Here is a 24,730-nt window from a genome sequence, read left to right as displayed (position 1 = left end):
AAAAGCGTGAAATGAAATTTCTGTATATTCCATGAAAACAGACAGGTAAATGGGAAGGAAGTCTTTCACATGTCTGAGCACTCCTTTTTCCAGACATCCTAGAAGTTTGTATTCTGTAAATTCCTTATGGGAGAAGCTTGAGGGGAGCAGCAACTCAAACATCAGGGGAAAACAAACAAACAAAACAAAAAACCCAACCCAAACAAACAAATGAACACCTACCACCTCAAAAAACAACCCTCAGGCAACTACCTTTCAACACTTTCCATGCTTACAAAGCTATCTGATTTGAATCAAATATGTGGTACTGGAACACCCCTAAGCCATCCTAATCAAAATATTCTCAAGAAACTGAATCATGAATACAGTATGTCTGAATTACCTCTTGGTGTTCCTGAACTCTTAAAAGTTGTGTGTCCTTGCAAAGGCACATTGTTACAGTTACAGGTCATTAGCATTTTACCATCTCTGTTCAACATAGCCAGTTACACACTCTACACAGGGACAGAGTAATAATACTGTAAAAAACCTGCTTATGTTGCTCCCTTCAGGAATTGTACGGTTTGGAGCACTTTTCCTTTTCCTTAACGAGTACGAAGATCTGAGCCATGTCTGCCTTTGTGACTACACTCTTTCCTCCTGAAGAACAGGAACAAGACACCTCCAGTCCACTTCCAACATGCTGCTACACTACTGTTGTACCTGTTTTTTTCTGATTCTTGAGCACTCCAGTGGTTCAAGTATTTTTTTTTTCAAACTTTACTTCTGGTTGTATAAGTAGAGCTCACTAGGAAATTCTCACTTTATGCTTTTTTGTGTTAAAGGACAGAAAAAATGTTCTAGCATAACTAAAGAGATTCTCTTGGGCTAAGAGAAATCTTCTTGGACAAAGGATAAAAGGAGAAAATGGAAAGAATCAACTAAAAACCCCTTTTCATCTCCTTTCAAAACTTTCCAAAACTATGCAGTATCATGAAACTTCCTAAAAGAGAGACAAAATATTTTTGTTTACTTATGCAGAGTATTTCTGCAGATTGTTCAACTCCATTTATTTAACGCTAAATATCATAAAAACATTTCTCATGGAAATGAAGATTCTGCACTAGTTCACATGTGAGTATTACTCAACTTTCTACCAACACAATGATAACCATTTAAAAGCTATTAAGGGCACTTTTGGCAAATGTGAAAGAGTGTTCCAATCCAGCCTGGCAGATACAGAAATCTGGAGGACTGCCATACCTCTACACAACAGTGACAAATATAAATTGTACCACTGACATTCATTACTGGAATCTGTGTTTAAGACTTGTACTGGGGGGACAGATTCAATTTCTTTGCTCAAACTTAAAGTTTCAGAAAACTAAAGGCAGAGTGTGAGACCAAAAAACCCACATACTACAGTTATCACACAGGAATGTGTGGCAAGAGATCAAACTTAAAACCCTGTCTGTAATGAAAATTATTCTGAAGCAGTTATTTCAGAAGTTTTAACCAAGTTACTCAAGATCAGAACTTAACCAGGCTTTCCTACGTGCCTGTACATGAAAATCAAAGTACAGAGCAGCACTTCTTCCTCCTCACCATCAGCAGAAGAATTTCTATTTTTTAAAATGTAATGGCTCACTACTACTTTCTCTCATGAGGTGAAGGTTGAACCCACTGTGTTGAGCAAGTGAAGGGTTGGTAAAACAGCCAAACCACAGAAAATAAACAAGGAATAGTTAAAAAAAGCTGACCTACTCAAAGCTGCAAGGCGAAATATTAATAGCCATGCTCCTTAAGTGTCTCATGAATATTAAGCAGTTACTTTGGAAATGAACAGTTTCTGTCCACTCCATAGCTGTCACTCCTTTATTTTTAAATATATATGCGTGTATAAATGTATATATATTCATACATATATATATTTAAAGTAATTGCAAACAGGGAAAACAATCACAGCGTGATTGAAAACCTTACCACTAGCTTTAGTATGCACATTCTGAATTTTCCGATGACTTTTGGAAATCTGTTTTACTTATATACCTGTGACTTCTTTAGTTCAAGAGGTGCATTTAAAGAACCTGAGAGCTTTACAAATCATAGCACAAAGATTCACATTTTATTTTAAGGGATTCCCATTAATGAAGGAGAAGCAAAGTCCCCTTTTCCCTTTCCTGGGATATTCATCACCCTTGTTCATTTTAAGGGACTTTATTTCAGACATACTGTATTTTAGCAGTAAAGGTTTTTCATTAATTTCACATTATATAATTCACCAAATCTAGCCACCTGAACTGCTCATTTAAGAATACACTAGCTGCACAAGCACCATACTTACCTGATCTTTGGAAAAAGCTTTGACATGAATGTTTTTGACTGTCTGAACTACACCATCATAAAATTTCACAGTGTAGGTACCTGAAATATGAAAACAAAGTGTAAGAGTTGGAAGACCAGAAGGTATTTAACACAGCGCCAGCTAACAGCTCCAACACTCCAGCTGCACAATTAGCCCTAGACGAAAGCTGCTTTACCTGTGTTGTCAGAATCCTCAACACAGAGCTCCTATCACAGGCCAGGGAGACACAGCAAAGTGATCCACAACAATTCTGGTCAAAATAAAGGAGCGTGTCTCATTTTAGAATTGCTCCCCAGATGCACCTTACTCACAAAACCCCAAAATATTTTTGGTGGAATATTGCAACATATAATCACACAGTTCTTTTCTCCTTGATCTTACAACACAGACAATCTAAAGCAAGCCCAACACTAAAACAAATCATTCACAGTTTCTCCTCCAATTCTGATTTTTAAGGGGATTTTGCAGCTCTGACAATAGGTTTTATTGCAGTTTATAGGCAATAAAAACAAATTTTAGAAACAACTTTTCTCACATATATACTTAAAGCAAGTACTGACTGGATAGCCCAACAGAAAGTTCTTTTCTTGTAAAAAAGGTAAGAGGTTAAAAGAGTTAATGACAGACTAAAACACATCTAAAACACAAAACTGCATTTTCAAAGCTGTTTTCCATCTGCTGTAGTATCTCTCCCCCAAATGAGTTTCCAGCACAATCAGAAATATGTAACTACTAAGTGTGACAAAACCAGAAATCCTTACCATCTTTGTTAACAGAAGTAACTTTGGCTGGATAGAAGCGACAGTCAGACCAGCATGCCAGTACCCGATCATTGATATGAAATCCCTACAAAACAGTAGTTAAAAGCATCTTTATCTGAAAATTATTGAAACATACAACTTAATTAAAACATTTCAATTACTCATTTTCAATGTTTAGAAGAAATCATAAAATTTACACAGCAGGTAACACAGCAACAGTGAAGCAATTTAAAGGTCATCATTCATACTAACACACACTAAACCATTACAAATATTCTCAAATTTCCACTTACTGCACAACCTTCTTCCTCATGCAATCCTTCTTTTCTTAACTGTATTTTCTCTAGGGGGCGCAAATAAGGACTGTCCCAACAAAACCATTCATCATATCTATGGTTCCAGCGCTTGAAATGGATAAGTACTTTGCCCTCTTCATAATCAATTTCTTCAATATGTGCTGGATACCTAGCCAGAGGTAGATTAAAATATTTTAATTATGAATAAGGGAAGTTGTCTCAGACACTTTATACACATTAACCTCAGTTTAGCTCCTCCAATTGTTTTAATTTGATGTACCACTTGTATAAACAATAAAGATGCTACATAATGACAGAGCAAAGTACATAAGAAAACCCAAAACTGAACCCAAAATGCAAACATTGGCTGCAGCAAGAGAAGACAACTAAGGAGTTCTTACTCTGGTGTGGAAAAAAAAAATAACTACAGATTCAGAAGTCAGAAAGACCTTCCCTACATCTAGACATATCACATTTTACAAAATCAATAGCTTCAGCTCACTCTTATCAAGACTAACACTTGGGTGCCAATACACTCATTTCTCTAAGATACCCATCACCAGGCATCATAAATCATCTACCCAATATAACACCAAAATTTCAGCAGGCACACTAAACGTAATTTAAGTTTTATAATCGCGAAGTTAAATTTCATCTGCAAAATCCTGGGATTTTTAAATATAAATTCTTAGTACATTAGTAGTAGGGGAATCTGAGATAAGTCAAATTTAAATGTTTCTGATCAGGAAGACCTGTATTTCTTTAAATTGCATTGGTAATTTGTAACTTCAGTACAGATTTCAGAATCACAGCTATTTCACTATCGCAACTAAAGGTAACATTCCAAGTACAAAGCTTTCCCTTCCGCAATAGTAACATCAAGAGAAAATTTCCATTTGTCAGTGTTTTCAGTATTCTGGAAGAAAGACAAGGCCCCAGTGAATTCTTGAACAAAGGGCTGAAGACAAAACTGAAATCCACAAGTATTCTTTATCTAGTAAACCACACTTGAAAGATAGAACAAGTGGTAGAAAGAAGTGGCATCTCAAAAAGATCAAGCATGATACTAACAGTAAAGCCTAGACATGTAAGAATTAAGACTCAAATGCAATCCAGGTACTGTTCTACAACCCTACACAAAGAGAAAGCAAATCTACCTACAACTGAAATCCTCCAGCAGATCTAAGTGATGTCCAGTCATGACTTCACAAAGAGCTATGAATAGGCCACACTAGAGACTTACATTGCAACTACAGACTAAGGATACTTGCTGCCACACACATCAAGCTATGCCATTAGTTCCTCCCCATGTATTACCAAAATGCATGCAGCAAAGGCTGTGGAGGAGAGGAATTCCAATGGGAGATATTTATGGCAGGGACATCTGTAACTGGCCACCAACTTCTTGGGAAAAAAACCAACTTTGTTCCTGTTACAATCAATATATTTTGTATTTATGTAACTCAAGTACTGTCCTCCACAAGCTCTTGAGGGGGCAGTAGTTACAGCCACAACCTAAACATTATTTTTGGATATCACTAAGTACAGATAATGACAAAAATCAGCATCCCATTCCCTACAACCTGAGACCAGCAAAACCAGGTAAGAAATCCTATATCCTCTCAACAAGAGAGCAGCCAGAAGGGTGCTCTTGCCATTGGGACTGCAGTATGCCTAGGACTCGTTTAGATTTTTCAATGATGAAGAGGGAAGCTAATAAAAAGGGCAGAGTGCTGACCCAGTACAAAGCTAATAATCCTGTCCAAACAGACAGCCGCCTCTAGGAAGCACAATTCACTATCTACCACTGAGATGAGACAAGCCCAAGTTACAAGAGCCAGCTAACTCGATGCAAGACTGCTCTCTGCTTCACATCCAGCAAAAGAAGGAACTTTCTCCACCAGAACGGTCATCCCAGAATCATATATCAGTACCATCTGCACCTAACCCACTTCACTAAAGGGAGTTAAGATCATTAACAAAAAAGTATCCAACAATGAAACCAAATTTCAGTCTACCTGAGTGTGGTTGAGCTAGAGCTTTCAGTTCTTGGAGAACATGCTGCAAAGCCTCAACATTCTCTCTTTCTGAAGCAATAACCATGAGTTAACATACACTCAGTGCTCTTGACTGAAGCAGTAAACCTATTACAAGCTGTGCTAGACCTACCCATGAACTCTGACAGACCTTGACACCGGGACACTACTTTCCTTTCAGATGAGAGCACTGGCAGTCACTAAACAAAGCCGAAAGGGTCACAGAAAGGTTCATAGGTTCTCAACAGCCCTGAACACCACACACTGACAGGCCAAGCTTCCTTCCTCCCACACCTTTTGTAGAACTGAGCAAGCACACCACATCAGGAGGTGCAAGTGCTCACAGATCTATACAGAAGAGTAACAGAACAATACCCATACACTTCCTCCAAAGGACATACATAGGGGAGAGGTAACTTCAAAGAAATTCAGAGTTGTTTATTAAAAAAAAATACTATGAGAGGACACACTAAGTGAAAGGCCAATAGCTGACACCTGGATAAGGCCCCAGAGAACAACTAAGGTATGTACAGGGTGGCCCAACACATCCTCCCCAAAACCACAACGGAAGTATTCAGCTGACTCAATGGATATTCAAGACAGCTAAATAGATTCAGGGTAAGAAAACCCCAAATGGTACTGCTGTAGGAAGGGGACCAGGACACCAGGTGGTTCATCACAGGTCCGACAGGTCCTTCAGGTCCAGGTCCAGTCCCGTTTATTGAAAAAAGTATCAAACACTTATACAGCAAATAATAAGCTTATGAATATTCTGTAAGCCAAGCAATCTATTGGTTAAACTATACCATCAACTCTTCCTCATTCCTTAGGGGTTACATCTCCCTTTTCTCGTGTCTCTTTCACTGTTTGTTATCCTACTACAGCTAGGCCCAAGGACACACTATCTTTGCAGGTGCAGGACTTGGAATTAGCCACGGCTTTGTACTTTTCCAGTCTCTAGCAGCTAAATTCCCAACATGGTACTGATTTAAGTATTTATCTGAAACACTGTGAAACTGGGGACAACATCTTGCAACATACAGGAGGGGCAAAACTTCTGGGAGGAGGTAAATATCTGGAAATTCCCTGGACTAGGTCTGTTTCCCTTCTGTTTCCCTACATACCAAACCAGAATTGCTATAAACCCTCACTCCCTTGGAACTAAGAAGGGACAAGCTTAGTGCAGTCAAAGCAATGCAGAGAGGAAAGGAAGCATTCAGGAGAACCAGCACCATGAAGGACAACAGCTACAGTGGTTCATCTTTTTAGTACTCAGAGACCAATTCCTGACAGCATGAACAACTGAACTCATGGGACTGACAATCTGAATCTTAACAGGGTAGCACCATACTCAATACTACTCAAGAGCTCTAACTATAATCAAAAGCCCCTTCACACCCATTTTACTCAGACAATAGACAGAAAAACTTGTCATTACAATAAGGTAACAAAAGGTAACATCATTTGCCCATTGCAGGCATCCAATGCAGGTATCCTCTTTTCAGTAAGAGAGGACACAGCTAGACACCACTCAATCAGTTTAAATGATTCAATGCAAAAGGTTTCAAAAAGTTAATTCAGCTGCAACAGTGTGACCGTGTCCATGGCTACAGCATTCCCTCTGGGATCCCTCCACTCAGGACTGCCCTACTGCAGCAGCCTCCCTCCTTCATCCTCTGAACTCAGCACTATGAGACCTCTCAGCACCCACAGAGGCTCTCTCCCTATAGCAACCTGAGGCCAACAGACACATCTTTCACGACACTTTTGATGCATCAACCCAAGCCCTAAGAACCTAAAGTGAAACACCAAAAGGACTCACTGTGCTCCCTGGAGTTCAAGTATAGGACATGACAGACAACTGCACCAGGAATTGCAGTGCACTGCCAATATGCTATGATTCCAAATACAACAAAGCAACCTCTGGAATGAGCAGTAAAGATGCAAAATTCACTTTGCACTTTGACAAGGAGCAGGCTCCACACTGACTACTCTGCTGGCATAAAGTGGTTTTTCTTCACTAGGCTTGACAACACATCCAAACACCCTGAAGTCCTTAACTAGCAATTTGGAGCACAAGCCATTGACGTGAAAGAGAGGTATGTGGCACTCTGACATGAAATATTTTCCAAAGCATCATTGCCAATAGATAGGTAATAGTGGGCCATGAATTGACTGATGTATTTGTTACTGAGAACAGAAATCAAAGCCAGCACTTTAAATAAACAGGAAACTTGTGACTGTTTTAGCACCAAAAGTACACACAAGAAAAGTCTGGATCTCCAAAGGGAAAAGCAAGTGTCAGCAAACAGAAAATCTTGCACCCCTAGAGGAGTGCATGGTAACCACACCACAGTGTGGTCCTGGGGCAGATGCACAGGGGCAGATGTAAGCAGCAGAGAAAAAAATCAGTCTGCCGACCTCTACAAATCCACACCCAATGAGTTGAGTCAGCACTGACAGTTTTGCTAAGCCCCCAGCTCTTAAAAATTTTGACTGAGAAACCCTAAAAATGCAAATGCACACAATCCAGAGTTCGAAGCTTAGCAAGGAAACAAAAGATTTCAGAACTGAAGAGTTCATAACCAAGTTGTGAGACCGGAGCTGCAAAGCACTGCGTGTAGGACAGGTAATTTAAGATCAGGTGTTTCCAAAAACCAAATAACATGGAACAAACAGCACACCCAAAATTCAAATTTAAGCCAAGGGATATGCAGAAAGTAGAGCAGGTTGTTGAATGCCCCCCGCCACCCAAAGTTTTCCCCGTACACTCAAAACACTGTTGCTGAGCAAACATCAGAAGGATAAGAGTCATGGACACAAGTTATTAGCCTTACTCAAACAGCAGCTACACCAAACTGCATCTCTAAAAAGCCTACATTACAGACAGGCTAAGAGATCTTATTTTTGTAAGCCTGACTAATTTTTTTTGCTGTACTAACAAAACCGAAGAATATAAAAAATGGAGGTAGGTTCAGATCTTTGCTTACCTACACAAGTCTTGGATACACAGCTAAGCCAAATTAACATGTGAATAGGATTTAATGTTCATACTTTACGTTCTTTATGGAAAGAGCTATGTTTTCTCATTTTCACAACTCCAATGCCCTTGCACCTGGAGAGAACATGCTCCGCATGCAACCAAGACCTTCTGGAATAAATCCCCTGTGTCTAAGGCAGTGCACCGTCTTCCTGAGATGCCCAAATAGTTTTCAATACTGACTTTGCACACTTCACCTGTTAGCAGGCTCCAGAGCTTTAAGTACAATCATATCTAACCCACAGAGACTTCGTAATAAAAATCAGCTACAGATGACTTCTGGAAAGAGAAGTTATCTACACGAGCTAACAAAACCAAATTAATTCCTGTATTTAAGAAGGCTTTGGCAATTTTCATTTTATCTCTTATTCACTGAGAATTATTAAATGCTAAGTTTTGAGCTGACTACCTGAAATGTACAGAGTCAGAAAATTCAGAGTTAGCCTAAGTAATTTGTAGGCTCTTTTTCATCATCCTAATGCAGTGGTTCATGAAGAAAAATGTTCTTCCTCACAGCTGAGAACTGCAAGACAGGCACCAGACCAGACTTGTTAGCATGGAACATGTTTCTCCACACAATTCTTTAATTCTAAAGCTGACCGCCATCATATGAGCACAGGCCTAACAAACTCAATCAGATTTTAGAGCCTATGAATTCACAACAGCACTGGGAAAGGAAGCAGCAAGGATATTCTGTACTGCAAAGAATTTATTCTTCCATAATATCTGCTCTGCAATATTAAGTAAAGCACAGAACTTTTAAGGGTGAATTCAGGAGAATGAGAGCCTGAAGTCCAACTAGATTTAGGAGCAGTCCTATTCCCAGACACAACACCAGCACACTTCTGGAGGGCCAGCACAACATACCAGCATCTATTGCCCATCTCAATCACTGGTATATAAACTTCTATAAATTAACTACTTTCCTAAAAACCAATAACTACGACTCTAAATATTGAATCAATACAAAATGTTATAGATAGTAAAGACTTAAAATTAATATAAGATGAATGGTTTTAAAAATATACCAGTTTTTTAATCTGTCACGGGCTTCCAACTGGGCTCCCACCTCAAAGTTGATCCCTCTTCTATTCGGAGGATGTTTTGTCATTTTGTAATATCAACACTGCTGATTTTATTCCCCTGAAAAATGCAATTAAATATCAATCACTAATCAAGACATACACAAAATAAGCTTATGCACTATAATTCCCAGAAGCCAGATGTTAAGGAACTGCTGTAATTTTGGTTTGCAGAAAGTAAGGGGGCAATTATCTTTTAAACAAGGGTTCCCAAGTGACAGTCTGCAGAAGGATTCCAAAAGTATGTTCAAAATGGCAGCTACTGGACCATGAAAGAGTGAAGCTCAGCCTCTGTCCATTGGTCCAAGTTCCAGGTCAATTAAGAACCACACAATCCAGAGTTTATTCACAAATGAGACGGAAGTTTCGTAATATTTTCTGCCCCCCTCTCCACTTTGATGATAACAAGGAATCCAGTAAACAGGAAGTGGGCAAACAAACACAATGACAATCTGTCAACAGCTACCACATTAGCGACACTTGAGCACTATGTCACCTCATCACTAGAAGTGCAATAAAGTTCAAAGACATTAGAAATATGTAGTTTTTTAAACTCAATTTTAGAAGACTCTCTATACTCCTTGCATATTTGCATTGTTTTTGTCCAACTTCTCCACTGCTTTAACCAGAATATAAAAAAAGTCTTCATTAATATTTGTTTCCAACAGATAATATAAAAGTTTAAGAAATCTTTATCTCAAGGTACATATAGTGTAAAAGCCTGATCAACAGCTATTTTTCCTGATTTTTTTGTCAGTTGTTTCCAGCAATTTTAAGATACAAATTATGATCCATTCCTGTAGTCTTCAAATGCACAAGATCCAAAAACACAAGTAAGTCTTATTCAATATCACTGTCCTCAGAGTAAGGTTGTATCTTGAACATTCAATTAGAGGTGGACAAAATTGATTTGAGTTAAAATAAAAAACCTAGTCTTACACTACATGAACAAGGAGACATGCACAGAAATAAGCACTAGCACTTTTGTTCATGTAAGGCATAAATAGCAATGGTGTCAACTAAGCTGCATCTACAAAAATATTAACATCATGAAGAATTCCTCTAATTTCAAGTGTGGTTCAGAAATCAAAGATCTTTAGGAATATTGTAGAGCTTTTACGACAGGGAAAAGCTACTCCTTCACCACACTTTTTAGGCCAGGCCATTTGCCAAGGGCTGACCACAGAGACAGCCCAACCAACTCCATTCAACCACCACACTGCAAAAAAACTTCTCTACCAAAAGTTCATCTGCTGCCTTCCTCTAAAACAGTGTTTTTAGACTGATCCTTACCTCTATTAAAGCAGCCTGCAAGGGTATAGGGGAAAAAATACTATTGCTTGTAAGCCTGATTCACAGCAAAAGACAAAGTATTCTAGCCACCTAGGGACTGAAAAAAATTAATCTCCTAGAGTAATATCTGATAGCAGACTGAGCTCTCACAGTATCACACTGGATCTGAATCAGCCCAGTCTTCTAACGGTTGGGGCAGGAGTCCATAACTTTTAATTGGGAAAGGAAATTAAGAAAAACTTAAGATGGATGGGGTTTTACAGTTTATGTTGCATCAGAACGTAGAATTTGAAAAAACGAAAAAGGCAGCATGTGCAAAGCTATACTTTAAGAGGTTTATCCCCTGACACCTCAAAGAGCCACTATTTTCTTTGCAGATTTACATTATTAAAATATGCTTTTCTTACTCCAGCAAGGGAATTTCATGCCTCCAAACACTGAGTAGACATACATTTTGCTTAACACGTGAAGAAATGATATCTGCAAGGTGATTCTTTCCCTAGTACACTTATTTTTCCTGTTCTCTGAGGAGGGACATGCAAAGCCAAGCCAGAGGCACTCTCAGTGCATTATTTCAGCTTCCCACAGCGGTTCTCCTCAGTAAGAGCTGCCATCTGGATGAAAGGGACTCAATCTTAGCTCACCTCCATGGGGCTGGAGAGGAACATACACATCTGCTGATTTCAGTAACAGGATCACACACATTAGGGCTTCCATAAACACATTCATTTTGGCACAGAAGGTCTTACTATGGTTTCATTCAAATATTTTAAAAATATGAGTATCGCAGCTAATAGGAAATGTGAAGAAAACAGCCAGAGCCATTTAATCAGTTAGAGAGGCAGCACATTCCATGAACATCTGAAGGCAGCTAGTCATAGTCAGCTAACACCAACATTAGTTAAAGCACACACACACTGCACTTCACTAACACGGCTAAGCTTGTTAGAAGGCAGTAGGTCAAAGAATTGAAAGAGAGAAAAAATTTTGTGTGCAAAAATCTCTTATCATTGGCCCCTCCTCCCCAAGTCTTCATTTCTCTCCCCTCCAAAGTTACAGAACTTGGGCTGCTTTGGGTTCTCTCTCACATCCTACCACTGGCTTGGACTGTGGTCCTGCTCCTCAGACCATGAAAGCAGGCTGGCTTTTCCATTTACAGCCAATTTCAGGAATGGTTTCCTCAAGAAGATGTATACTTGGCAGAACACTACATGAGATAAATTACTCAGCAGAAGGCCTCAACCATTTTACCCCAAAACATCCAGCCTTAGAGTGAGACTGAAACCATGAGACACAACTTTTACTGAGAACCGTGACATGGCTCTGCACAAACTAGGCCAAGAGGCAGGGCCAAAATATGCTTCACCAGCATGATCAAGACCATACTGATAACTTCACTTCTCAGAAAGCAAGCACTGAACACAGGGCCTTGCTTGCATTCAGGTTTTATGTTTCTGCCCCTGTCCTCTCCAGCAAAGATTGCTTTAAAACCTTGAACTACATTAAAACAGCTTGTCCACAAACAACCCCAGATTGATGACACATTCATAGCTACAACTTGGAAATAAGTACATTTTGCCAGAATATCTCTCCTAAAATTTTCTTCACCAGAAAATAATGTCTTACTTCTCTATGAAGATCAGATCTGTTTCAGGATCAGGATTTAGGGAAGTCACTACTTCCAAAACAAAATGTACCTAAATCTGTATTATTGAAATACATGTTATTTAAAAGACACAGTCTTTTCTTCTCCATCAAAGTCATCATAAGATAATATAACTTTTAAAGACTATTCAAGACTAATCAGACAGATAGCAGTGACAAAGGTACACTTATCTCAGGGCAATGCAGAGGAAAATACATTAATATTGGATCAGAGTTTTTGACTCCTAAAACAAGCTTTCTGCTCTGCTAACAGCGCATGTCCTGTACCCCTTCACCTGTAGCTGTTCTTACTCTCTCCAGGGACCCAAACCTGGCATATCACCAAGGTCTAACAGAAGTGGGCTCCTCTGGCAACTGAAATTCTGCTTCATATTATCAGAGCAAACCCAAGCAGTTATGGCAAACTTGCAGTAATAACAGCCTCTCCTGTTTCCTCTGTGGAAACTGCAAAATCACTGCAGCCTTTTGTAAACGACACCTACCCTGGCAAAACTATTTTCCAAATCCCCGTGGAGTGATTAAACCATTCCTTTACAAAGTGTCATACCAAAACTCTTTCCTTAAAATCAGCCCCACTTTCAAACTTAATTCTGTCTCAGTGCTGCTTCGTAAGCAGTTCTGAAGAAATGCAACTCACTTCTACAACTCAGCCTATTTCCTTCATTCTTTTGTGCATCCATGCCAAACCCAAGGATTTCCCTCCCTCTGCCATAAGGATACAATAAAGAAAAAAAGAGGAACACCATGAAAAAACCCCCACAGTTCTCTGACCTGATAAAGAAGCACAAGCAACTTTGACAGTCTGCATAAATAAAATCCTACTTTGCACTGAGAATTTATATTTTATTCTGGACGGGAAGCTTGCTGTCCCAGCTCCTAGGAAGCACTCAGTACCTTGGTGGTGATTCTTCAGGACTACAGGGTAAGACAGGTAATAAAAAGCACTGATAAAACCAGGAAGTAAAAGCAACTAGCCAGAGATTGTCTTGTATTCCCTGGAGATGCAGCACAGATACTGCTGACCTGGGCTACTGCAGGCAGCACTGCCACTCCCACACAAGCAACACAAGTCTGTTTTGTTTCCTTCTAGGACAAAGCTGACTCCACAAAGCCTAAGGCTAAGTCTGACTCTGCCATCCTCTCCAGCACCACTGCTCCAAATCTGCTTGCAGATCTACGTATGGAACTGCCAAGGACTAAGTCCATTCACGTTTTGTACATCGGGTTTTTCTTACTCGTTGATGTATTTGCTTTGAGCTTTTATCATCTGCACCCATGACACCAGCCTCACGTCTCCATCAGGGGCAAGAATGATGAAAGCCTCACCCAGTTGACCCCCTACAATATGCACGCCCCCATCAGGAATGGTCAGTCCAGAGAAGTTCATGGTCCCCACCACAATCGGAACAACTTGCAAGTGGATGACCACAGCCATGCTGTGCTGAAACCACACACCTGCAGATGAGAAAAGGTATGATATCAGACTGCAAAACAGTATTTACAGACACCATTTATACTATACAATCCTAATGGCATCTTATGAAGACTAAGTGGAAGTCTCACAAGCACCACTTAAAAACTGTATTGGCACTAGTAAACTGATTACAATAGACTTTTATTGCCTGCAGACAAAACACCCTCTGTCTGGCAAGTTTTGACTACAGCAGCAGTGCTACCATGCCTTACTGTGTTTTGCCCTACACATAAAAACAGATTAAAAACTCCTATACCTGCTAAACATGTTAACCCAAGAACAGCCTCTGTTCATCCAAGGATGTCTGCTCCTGCCTCAGGCTGGTTTTGTGTATCATTTCAAAGGTAGGTTACTGTTTTTGGATGTGACGGTAAGTTTCAGATTATGTCCTTCACAACAGTGTTTCAAACCACAATGCTTAGATCTTCAGGCAAGAAAGATTTAAACAAGAAAAATTTAAACTAGATAGGAAGACCCAACACTGCAACAAATTTCAAGGAGTACTGCATCACACCCCTTCTCCTATCCAAAAGACACATTTCAAACACGACACAGGACTATATGCAGTTCTTATTTGCACAATATAACATCCTCAACTACATATTCACCAGCACTTACTTGGTTTAAAAGCTTCCCAGATTCAATTAACAACTACACAGGTGAACTCTGAGCCACACAAAACAGAACCTGGATCCTGAACTCATCATCTCTGTAACAAGAATGCTGAACAGCTCATTCCTCACCACTGACATTCCCTCAAACCATAAGACTTGAGTACTTGATTTCAGTTGCCTACTTTTTCTCCAGTTTATACAAGTAGATTAGGAGAACTGACCAGTAAAAATCTACATTTGCTCTTCTCCTCAGGCAGAACCAAGACCATCCCAAAGTACTTGGTGACAAAACTGAAAAGGTGTTACATGAATGAGTCTCTGAACAAGATCCTCACTTCCTGAGATTACAGAGCCTGGAGAACTTCATTTTCACCCCCTCAGCAACACCTCATGTAACTGTGCTGTCAGCAACTGGTGCTGAGACTGGGATAGACCAACATGGAAGCAGAAATTAGGAATATAAGCAATTCAACAGAAAAAAAGAATATTTCTATAATGAAATCTATTTGAATTACCAAGTGCAATAAAGAAATAAATAGTCATTACTGAAAACAATTATTTTCAGTCATTTGATCGTGTCTGGTTTCTTTTCCTGTAAACACTAAAGATAAAAAACAAGCACCTAAGCACTGAACAAACAGGAAGAAATTGGAAAAAGGTTTAAGTCACATAAAATAAATCAAGTTTTTCCTAAATAAAGCAATATTAATCAAACCTACTTTAATGAGGCTGTTTATTTTCAGTTTAAGGAAAGCATGGCAGCCTTTAAGAATACAAGAATTCAATGCAGATAAGTCTTGCAGAAGCTCTGTGGATAGTATTTAAGTAAAACCTGAATTTTAAAGCAAAATTCAAAAGCTAAAGGAAAAGCCACAATTAAAAAAAGGATCTATGCTTATACTCACCAAGAAACTTGTTTATGTTGCTGCAAACATTCCAACCAGTGCTGTGTAACTACAGGAAAAGAAAAACAAAAATGTGAATTCTGAGACTAAAAGTAGTTCATACTTCAAAAAAACATTCTTTCTACAGTCAACAGTAGCTGCATAATAGAATAACACCTCTAGAACAAAAATTTAATCTGGAAATATTTCAGTACAGGTCAGCAGGCTGCTGTGATCCAAATTAGAGAGACTCTTAAGAGACCCTGATGCACAGACATTCTCTCTGCATATCCACATCATATTTCTCCATCATTTATTTATCTGTTGTCAACTAAAAGTCACCAGTAACTTTATCATTACTCCTACTTTAGTGCAGTATTAACTAACTACACACTAAGTAAGCAGTCCACTCCTGTCAATGAAGACATACTCAACTGGATAATCTACATTCACCACATGGCAGAAGGAGCTGTGTTCTGCTAATACAAGAACAAACTACACTAATTTCCCAGAACTGCTTCTTCATCCACAAATCTAATTCTTGTCAATACATGTAGGCTTCCTCGCACTGCAGAAGTGGCAAAGACAGCCATTTGAATTGTTTCCAGAAGCCCAATTTAGGCTGCAGATTTGGCACTGCAGTGACACTGCTCCCAGTTTCTACCTGAACTGAAGCTGCATAGAACCTATTGTGGTTTAGGCATAGTACTCCTCCATCAAGTGTTCCCACTGAAAGGAGAATTACAGGCACAAAAGGTAAAGCTCATTGGTTGAGATAAGAACAGTTTAATGAAAACAGCAATAAGATAAGAACATGAACAGTAAAAGTAATGGCATTAAAAAGTGTACAAGAGAGGCAAGCAATACACACGTGAATGCTCAGTGCAGAGCCTGACTTAACCTGACCACACCCAAACCACCCCAACCTGGAAGGGACCCCTTTCCCCGGTGCCCAGAAAATGCTGAGAGGTGGTGCAGAATTTCAGTGGAGGTCAGCAGGCTGCTGCAGTCCAAACCAGAGAGATGCTTACGAGGCCCTTACAAACACACAGACACCCCTCTGCATATCCACATCAGATTCTAGCCACACCCTCTTCTGGCTATTGGGACATTATCCATCCCTTATTCTGTACCACATACATCATGTCCAAATCCTATCCATTTCCAACTACACACACACAAAAATATATATACACACAGACATAGGTATCTACAAAAGCAAGGGTATCATTTCCATCATTAATGGCTGTCCCTCCAAGATGTCTGTTGAGTTGATTTAGTCCAAGACTGTGGATTCCATCTATCATAGAGGTCTTCTAGGGCAAGAGGGCTGGTGGCAAACTGCATCAGGAATTCACAACTGGTATATCTGGAGCAGTCTACACACCTTGTCAACTGCAGTTATGGCACACAGTGGCACTATTATTCACCAACCAATAGCATACAATTCAACATTACAGACTCTTCTCACCCAAAAATCAAGGCCCTTTGAGGTATGCATCATGTTCCCTTGTCCCTCTGCATTACCCACAAAGAGCACCCAGGTCCTTGAGCAAAACCAATCCGCCAAATGTGCTTGCCTTTGTCTGAGGTAGGACTAACCCAAACTGTCTTCCCTAATATATTCCTCATAACCTATCCCTGATGGGGACCATACCCCATTCTACAGAATGTGGAGGCTTTGATTGTGAAGTGCCAGCTTGACTGGTGCAGCCTCAAGTGTTAACTAACCAGGTGGCTTTTGCTATGTGTAGATGTCAATGTCTGATGGTTCCCCACCCATTACTTTCAATATGGTTGTTAACAGTCCATTATGCTGTTCAATTTTTCCAGAGACTGCATGTTAAGGAATATGATACACCCACTCAATCCCATAGTATCTGGTTCAGATGTCTATTAGGCTGTTGTCTGACTCAATTCTTTCTGGAGTGCCATGCTGACAGAGGACTTGTTTCTCAGGGTCCAGACGGTGTTCTGGGCAGTGCTGTGAGGCATGGGGTAGGTCCAACCATCCAGTGGTGCCTTCCACCACCGTCAGCAGGTTACATTTACCTTGGTGAGTCTGCAGAAGTGTGATGTAATTAATCTGCCAGGCCTCCCCATATTTATATTTTGACCATTGCCCTCCCCATACCACAGGGGTTTTATCCACTTGGCCCAGCTTGACTGCAGTACACATTTCACAGCCATGGATAACCTGGAGATGGTATCCATGGTTAAGTCCACCCCACAGTCACGAGCCCATCTGTAATGTTGCATCTCTTTCCAGATGACACAAGGTGTCACGGGCCACCCAAGACAGAAATAATTCACCTGAGGCAATTTAACCTTGGCAGCCTGATCCACCTGTTCATTGTTGCAATACTCCTCAGTAGCCCAACTCTTGGGTATGTGTGCATCTCCACAACCTACTTTTACAGTCAATTTCTCTACCCAGGCAGCCACACTTCAGTAGCCCAGATAGGTTTCCCTCTGCACTACAAACTGGTCTTTTTTCACTGGTCCAGCCCCCCTCCCCCCAGTATTTGCCACTGTCCACAAACCAATGCAGAGGTAAGATATTCACCATTTCTCTCATTCAGCAATATTTGAGGACAGCTGGATGGCTTTCAGCTCTGCAAGGACCACCTTGTCCTTCAATAGCTTCTGCAACTCACTGTGTAAGACTCCAAATGGCAGCTTTCCATCTCCAATTTGTCCCTGTGGTATGACAGGAAGCAGCAGTGAAGAGAGCATCACTTTTCATTTTCTGGTAGCTGATTATATGGTGGAGTCTCCTTAGCATGGTAGCACCTTTTCCTCCTCCTCGTCTGATGGTACAGATATTTTTGGATTTGTGCCACTGTGATTATTTCCAAGATCCCTGGGTGATTGGGATTCCCTATTTGAGCTCACTGCATGGTCAGAGCCATTCACTTATTCCACGTGGTGTCAGTGGCAAGATGTTTAGAAGGGAATTTCCCTTGGACATCCAGTCCAGCCCTGTCAGTCCGAGTGCCAGAAGCGCTGTGCTTCAGTGTCAATCACTTCTGAGGCCGTGCCAACCCCTTCATAACCTGTCAAGATCTCTTCTTCAGTTGGGGTGTAACAGGCCTCAGATCCTCTTTATCAGCAAATCCAGAACCTCAGGGATTGTCTTCAAGTCTCCATGGGAACTTTTTGTCAAGAGATTCCAGGAAGGACCATGCTTCCCAGCTGCAATGTAGAGCATATTTTTCACATCTTATCCTGTCCTGAGTGGCCCAAAGGCTGCTGCACAATCTTCTGGTGAGTCTGTCCAAAACTTGTTGTTGTTTAGAATCCCACCTAAAATTGTTGCTCTCCCACAACAAGCGCTCACATGACAGAGAGCGCTTACAATTTTGACTATCTTATGGAATATACATCCTGCAAAAACCCACAGTTCCTAAGAAAGTCTGTGTTTCCTTTTTGCTGTCTGGACACATTACTCTGATGACCATCCACTGGACTCTCCTAACATCCATCCTGCCATTTTACTCCTAGGAACCTAATTTTTTGGGCAAGTCCTTGATTGTGACAAAAACAGCCTTTGGGAGGATTTGGATTATTTTCTCCCCTTTCTCAACAGCTTCCCCTGCAGTGTTGCATCCATACAACGATGTCATCAATGTACTGCAAGTGTCCTGGAACCTCGCCCTTTTCCAGTGCAGCCTGCATCAGTCCACCTCCGGGGCAGCCGCTTCCAGGTGTACTGGATGCCACTCCAGGTAAAAACTAACAGTGGCCTGTGCTCTGCTGCTAAAGCAATGGAGAAAAACACACTGGCAATCTCAATGGTGGCACCACTTTGCTGCCCTGGGACTTCAGGTCATACTGAAGTTCCAGCAGCCCTCTGTGATGGTGCGATGGTGGTGTGACTTCATTCAGGCCAAAATACTTCACTGGCAGTGTCCACTCTCCATTGCACCCATGCACTGGCCAATTAGGACTACAGGACATTTCCTCTCCAATTTGCTCGAGTCTTTCAAGTCCGTCCAGAGTCTTGCACAGTTCACAGCCACAGGTCAGTCAGGAGGAAAAAAGATGATCTCAAATTGCTGAATCAGGCAGTCACCCGGAGCACTTCTTGCGCTCCTTCCTTCATTGACATCAATGTCAATGCCCTGGTGTGTGACAGTGGCACACTCCATCCAAACTTCTGCCACATGGATTGTTATGAAAAACTAGAGAAAATTATTACTGGTTCAAATCAACTGAAGGGGAGGGGGCAGTTCTGTGAAAGTGGGAGGTGCACTGCTCCATTCCACAACCCACCTCCAGGAACCTCTAGTCCAGCCCAGAATGATTGTCAGGCACTGTCACACTGAAAGGAATGCCCCACACCCCATGCCTGCAGCCTCAATCTAGCTCCAGAGATAACCAGAAGTCCCACCTGGGAAGCATAGCCACAGGAGACCAGAGCAGGTAAAACCCACTGCTTTAAGATGCATGTGGTAACTTTCCTATCACCCTTGGAGTTTATGATACCTGAGATTGCACTTGGATCAAAGATGGTAGCTGTATCTTGGTTTTCTCTCTTTTTCACTCCTAACTCCACCTTCTTGGAATATGGGTAATATAAGGTTGGATGGGTGGAATTTGCTAAATGAAAGGCTTTATTCCAATTGACTGTTTTGTTTTAAATTTTGCTAAATTCCTGCTCTGCTGAAGTTTGCCATTTAGATTTGGTTTTACCCTCCTGAGAATGTTGCAGTATTTCTCTTGTGTGCTCACCTCAGGGAAAAGTAGTACCTTCTTTAAAGAAACTTGCCAAGTGAGCTCAGGGGCTCAATATTTATGAACTCTGGACCTCATCTGGATTGACAGGGGGTTGCTCGTTATTTGAATCCTGATAGATTACCCCCAGCACAGCTGATTCTCTTGGGTAGTGGATACCTTTCTCTACCGTGGTCCACTTTCTTGCACATCATCCTTGAGAGAGGACCTTTCCCTCACACTTGACAGGAGTTGCCTCCAGAGGCTAAATGTTTGTCCTCTTCCTGCTCTCCCAGTCACTGCCTGCGTCACAGGACAGGGATCCCAGTTACCTGGCTAAATTACCACCAGCACCGCACCCGCACGCTCTGGGTGTTCCAGCAGCACAGTACACTCTTACAGCAGGATGCTGAACCTAAGATTTTATCACCAAGCATCAACGTGAATTTTAGCTATCAGATGAAAAAATTATGACCGAAAATGGAAGGAGCAAATCAGAAAGCACAAAAATTATCTGGTTACAGTACCTGCAGCAGTAACTGGACTTGGGACTTTTTACTCCTAGAAGAAATCTACCTGTAAAAATATCCATCAAAAAAAAGTCTGAAAAACATTTTTCACAGACAATTTGCAGCATCTGCAACATTGGCTAGTGAAAATCCCAGCAGTCACTGCTTCCACCCAGTTAGTATACAGTGTCCTGACTCCTAGTACAGTGTCCTGACTCCTAGACACAGCATTCTGTTTCACTGCTTCTTGCCTTGACAGAACCAAATCTACCCTACCTGTTGATAAAGAAGAGGATATTTTCAAGACATCCAAATAAAGGAAAATTTTCCAAGTTATATTGCCATAAGTACTGATAAAAAATTATGTCTTTATTTAAGGTAATTAATTAAACAGAAAGATCATCTGTGCACAAGTCACCCTGTAAGAAGGATGCAACTTGCCTATTTGTTTTAAAAGAAAAGAAAGGGGTGCATCTCAAGGCTGCTTGCAGACTTGTCTCCCAGCTGAGATGAAAGGACAGTGCCTATTTCTAAGTGCCTATTTCTGCAAGCCTGGTAACAGCAACAAAAGACAGCTGCAGCACAGGGAAATGACTGATACAAACACAGAGCATCTTGGAACAAAAAAAAACCATTAGCAAACTACAGTATAGGGAAGAGGCAATTCCAGCCTGGTGTACTCACAACCTCTGCTATGCCAACACATGCTTTTAAAACTAACAAAAACTCTAACTCCAACCCTCCCAACAGCACTCTGCATCGCTGACACACAGGCCTAGGCTAAGGATGCTCAGCTCTGCATCTGGAGCACAGAGGTGTTGAAGACAGTTTCCTTACTCAACGACTGTGTGGAACAAGAGGATATTCTCCAATTCCTTGGGAAAGAAGTGCTGATTTTAAGCAGCAGAAACGTGAGTCAATTGATGCTAACTTCATATTAAAAAATCCAAAACAAACAAAAACAATCAAGTCCACAAAACAACAAAAAACAAGAATCAAGCCTACAAAACAAAACCCCCACACAATAAGCAACAGTGCTTCCTCTCTTTTCATTAATACAGGCAGCCAAGCGGAAGACATGTTTTCCTTTCTAATCAATTTCTCTAAGAACTCCATTCCAGGCAGATTTATGAAAAAATAAGGCAGACCATAGCTGCCTACACTTAAATAAGGCTGGTTGAAAGTTCTCAAGCCCAGTAAAAAGCCACACAAGCATGTCAACAAACTAATATGCCTCCAAAAGGAGTGTTTATATTCCAATATTATTATCTGCAGCTAGTCACCACAGACACAGTATACACCCATGCATTCATCATCATTTAAGCCTGGTGTTTGCAGTCACAAAAATATTGGAATGCCAGTAGTTCTGAAAGGTCTTCAGAAATATATAGGCCATGTAGCTATTGGTATTTGGACAGCAAGGACAAACCAAGAGTTCCAAACCACCATTTTCCACCTGAAGAAAGTATTTTCCTGCAGGAAGTACAAGCAGTCAAAACAAACCTGTAGGCAAGCAAGGAACAGAAGTACGAAGTATGAAGACAAGGAATTAACTGAAGTAAAAAAGAAAGGAGGACTTACTCAAACATACAATGAACTCATCAGCACCTCACAACACTTCTCAGTATGATGCACCAGTCCAAAGGACTGCTCTTTTTAAGATTTTAAAAAACCCCACTGTAACCCTGCAACTAGACAACCATCAAGAGTACAGTTTAAATACTGACAACAACTACTTGTAGGGCTGAGCAATAAATCCTTCCCCTGACCCACGTACATTGTTTAGCTCAGCTCACAATGCAAGTGTTCACACGTGCACAGGAACACGGTCACACAGGCAAGAGAGCTATGGCAGCCTGTCAGCTGACAAATTACAGCTACAGACAATACTTATCTTCTGCAGATGCAGTTACAAAGCAAATGTGCAGTTAGAGAGAATTTATCATCCCCTACTATTAAATTAGGGGTTGTGCTCTCCTTTCCTGACCAAGAGGGAGAATTTAAGTCAATATCGTTGCCTAGGTCATGCAGGAACTACAGGAGCAAAAGCAAGTGCTACAGAGAGCTTTGCCAATTAAAGGTATGAATAAATTACATGCTTCTTACATTTCAGTCAAGGCAGCACCGTTATGAACAATTAATACTCTAGCCTCATTCCCAACTTGACCTTAACATTACAGGCAGACAGATTTTACTCTCAGCCTGCTCAAGTAAAATTTTATTTCCATTGAGGAGACATCCACGAAGTTATCAGCAAGAGCGTAAACTACCGAACTCTTCCACAAGCTGACTTAGCATGCATTCAAATAACATGCATTCACCTAAGTCACCCCCCTTTATTACTATGAAAGTTTAGAAGTCACAAAAATTAAAACAGAGAATTATGATATGACTGATCGTTGCTTAAGCCTTCTTGCTTGACCTTTTTTTTCAAAACTGGTTCTGCAAAAGGATTCATAACACATTACAGAAAATTAAATGAACCCAGGTCAAAAGCATAAGTTACAGAGATGCTCCATTACTAAGTGCTGTACAGATACTTACAAAAGGTTATTTCAAGTCACTACCATTGCTTTAATATTTTAATTCCCTACTGCATACAACACAACAAAATTCTGTAGCCTAGTGACATTTATTTTACTTAACTTGGACTCATCAACTTCCAGATATCTCTCCTGGTTTATTTTTAAGTATTTAGTCTAGAAACAACAGCCTGGGACTACAGAAACATCTCTGGTACCCAGATTTTAAGTCAGCAAAGGAGATAAAACGGTTTCCCGAAACTGTATCTGTTTAGATTAACTAAACCCTGGAATGGCTACAGATTACCAACTGGTGCAAAAATCCACTTTGCTGGCAATGAGCCGTATCTGAACACAGACCTGCCAGGAAGAACACCCCAGTGCCTCCCAACCGTACGCATTACATAGGCACGACATGGGGCAACTTTGAGGTTAGTGAAAATATCCACCGTAATTTCTGTTCTTTTAAAATTGTTTAAAGGGACAGAGTGTAGCGCGATAAAGAAATGCTCTAGATTTAACGGGACAGGAAAGGAACGGAAGCCTGCCCTTGCCGCGCTGAACATCTGGCAGGGCAACTACCTGCTCAGCGCGGGTTCGCCACTCGCGGCTCCGGGTGACGAACAGCCGCCCCGCAGAGCGCCCCCGGAATCCAGAGCGGCCGGGCCCTGCAAGTCCCGCTCCCCGCCGCACCCGGCCCGCCGGGCGCCGCTCCGGACCCGTCAAACCCCCGCCTCGGGCTCCGGCACAGCCCCCGCCATGCGGCCCGTGCCACGGCTCGGGCCCCGGCGCCGCCGCAAGGTCACTCGGCCGCTCCCGCCGGACGGGCCCGCGGCGCCTGCGTTCGGCCCCACAGACTCACCTGCCCGCGCAGCTCCGCGGGCCGGCGTGCGCGGGCGGCGACAGGGAGTCAGGGACGGGGGAGCGGCCGGGGCCGGCCCGAGCCGCGGGCCTCAGCGCGCCGGGCTGCCGCGAGGCGGGAGCGGCCCCGCTCGGCGCCCCGGGGCTGCAGGCGGGAGGCACCGCCCGGCCCGGCCCGGCCCGGCCCTTTGTGCGCGGGAACGCGCCCGCCCGGCCTCCCTCCCCGCGTCTCCCCGCCACGCCGCGGGCCCACAGCGCCGGATCAGGCAGGCGGCCCGGCCTGCCCGGGCGCCGCCGCGCTCTTACCGAGGGATCTGTACGGGAAAAAGGGTTAGAACGGAGCCACCCCCACCGGGCCCGCGGCGCGCCGAGCCCCGCGCACCGACCGCAGCCGCACAAAATGGCCGCCGCGATGCGGCGCCGCTGGGGGGGGGCAGGGGGCGCGGAAGGCCCGCCCACTCCGACCGGAGGGCGCGCGCAGAGGGCGGGGCCGGCATGGAGCCGAGCGGGGCGGGGCCCCGGGGCCGGCCGTGCTGCCGGGGCGGGGGCGGCGCGGTGGGGACTCGGCCCTCAGCGGGACGCAGCCGCAGTGCCCTGCCGGCAACGTGAGCGCTGCGGTCGCACGGCCGTGAA

At 42.2% G+C, this 24,730-nt stretch overlaps 1 protein-coding gene across 27 annotated transcripts in view; it reads right to left on the bottom strand.

Annotated features, from left to right (window-relative positions):
- PHF20 (PHD finger protein 20) overlaps positions 1 to 24,532 on the bottom strand; it is a 72,721-nt gene extending 48,189 nt beyond the window's left edge. For 9 of the 27 annotated variants that reach the window (XM_064730214.1, XM_064730227.1, XM_064730229.1 and 6 more), the window contains exons 1-6: positions 24,404 to 24,525; positions 15,511 to 15,559; positions 9,506 to 9,620; positions 3,399 to 3,570; positions 3,106 to 3,190; positions 2,324 to 2,403 (exon numbers count right to left, since the gene is read on the bottom strand). In XM_064730214.1, the coding sequence (XP_064586284.1) occupies positions 2,324 to 2,403; positions 3,106 to 3,190; positions 3,399 to 3,570; positions 9,506 to 9,588 (420 nt within the window). In that variant the 5' untranslated portion in view covers positions 9,589 to 9,620; positions 15,511 to 15,559; positions 24,404 to 24,525. Of the gene's footprint in view, positions 1 to 2,323; positions 2,404 to 3,105; positions 3,191 to 3,398; positions 3,571 to 9,505; positions 9,621 to 13,843; positions 13,973 to 15,510; positions 15,560 to 18,146; positions 18,192 to 20,732; positions 20,782 to 24,098; positions 24,116 to 24,403 lie in introns of those variants that run through there. The other 18 variants (XM_064730215.1, XM_064730224.1, XM_064730231.1 and 15 more) reach the window with 10 other exon arrangements.
- Between the last annotated feature and the right edge of the window lie 198 nt (positions 24,533 to 24,730).

This window comes from Zonotrichia leucophrys, chromosome 20 (assembly GCF_028769735.1).
Source record: "Zonotrichia leucophrys gambelii isolate GWCS_2022_RI chromosome 20, RI_Zleu_2.0, whole genome shotgun sequence".
NCBI lineage: Eukaryota > Metazoa > Chordata > Aves > Passeriformes > Passerellidae > Zonotrichia > Zonotrichia leucophrys.
Note: the sequence above shows the minus strand (reverse complement) of the source record. Positions and strands in the feature narration are given on the sequence as shown.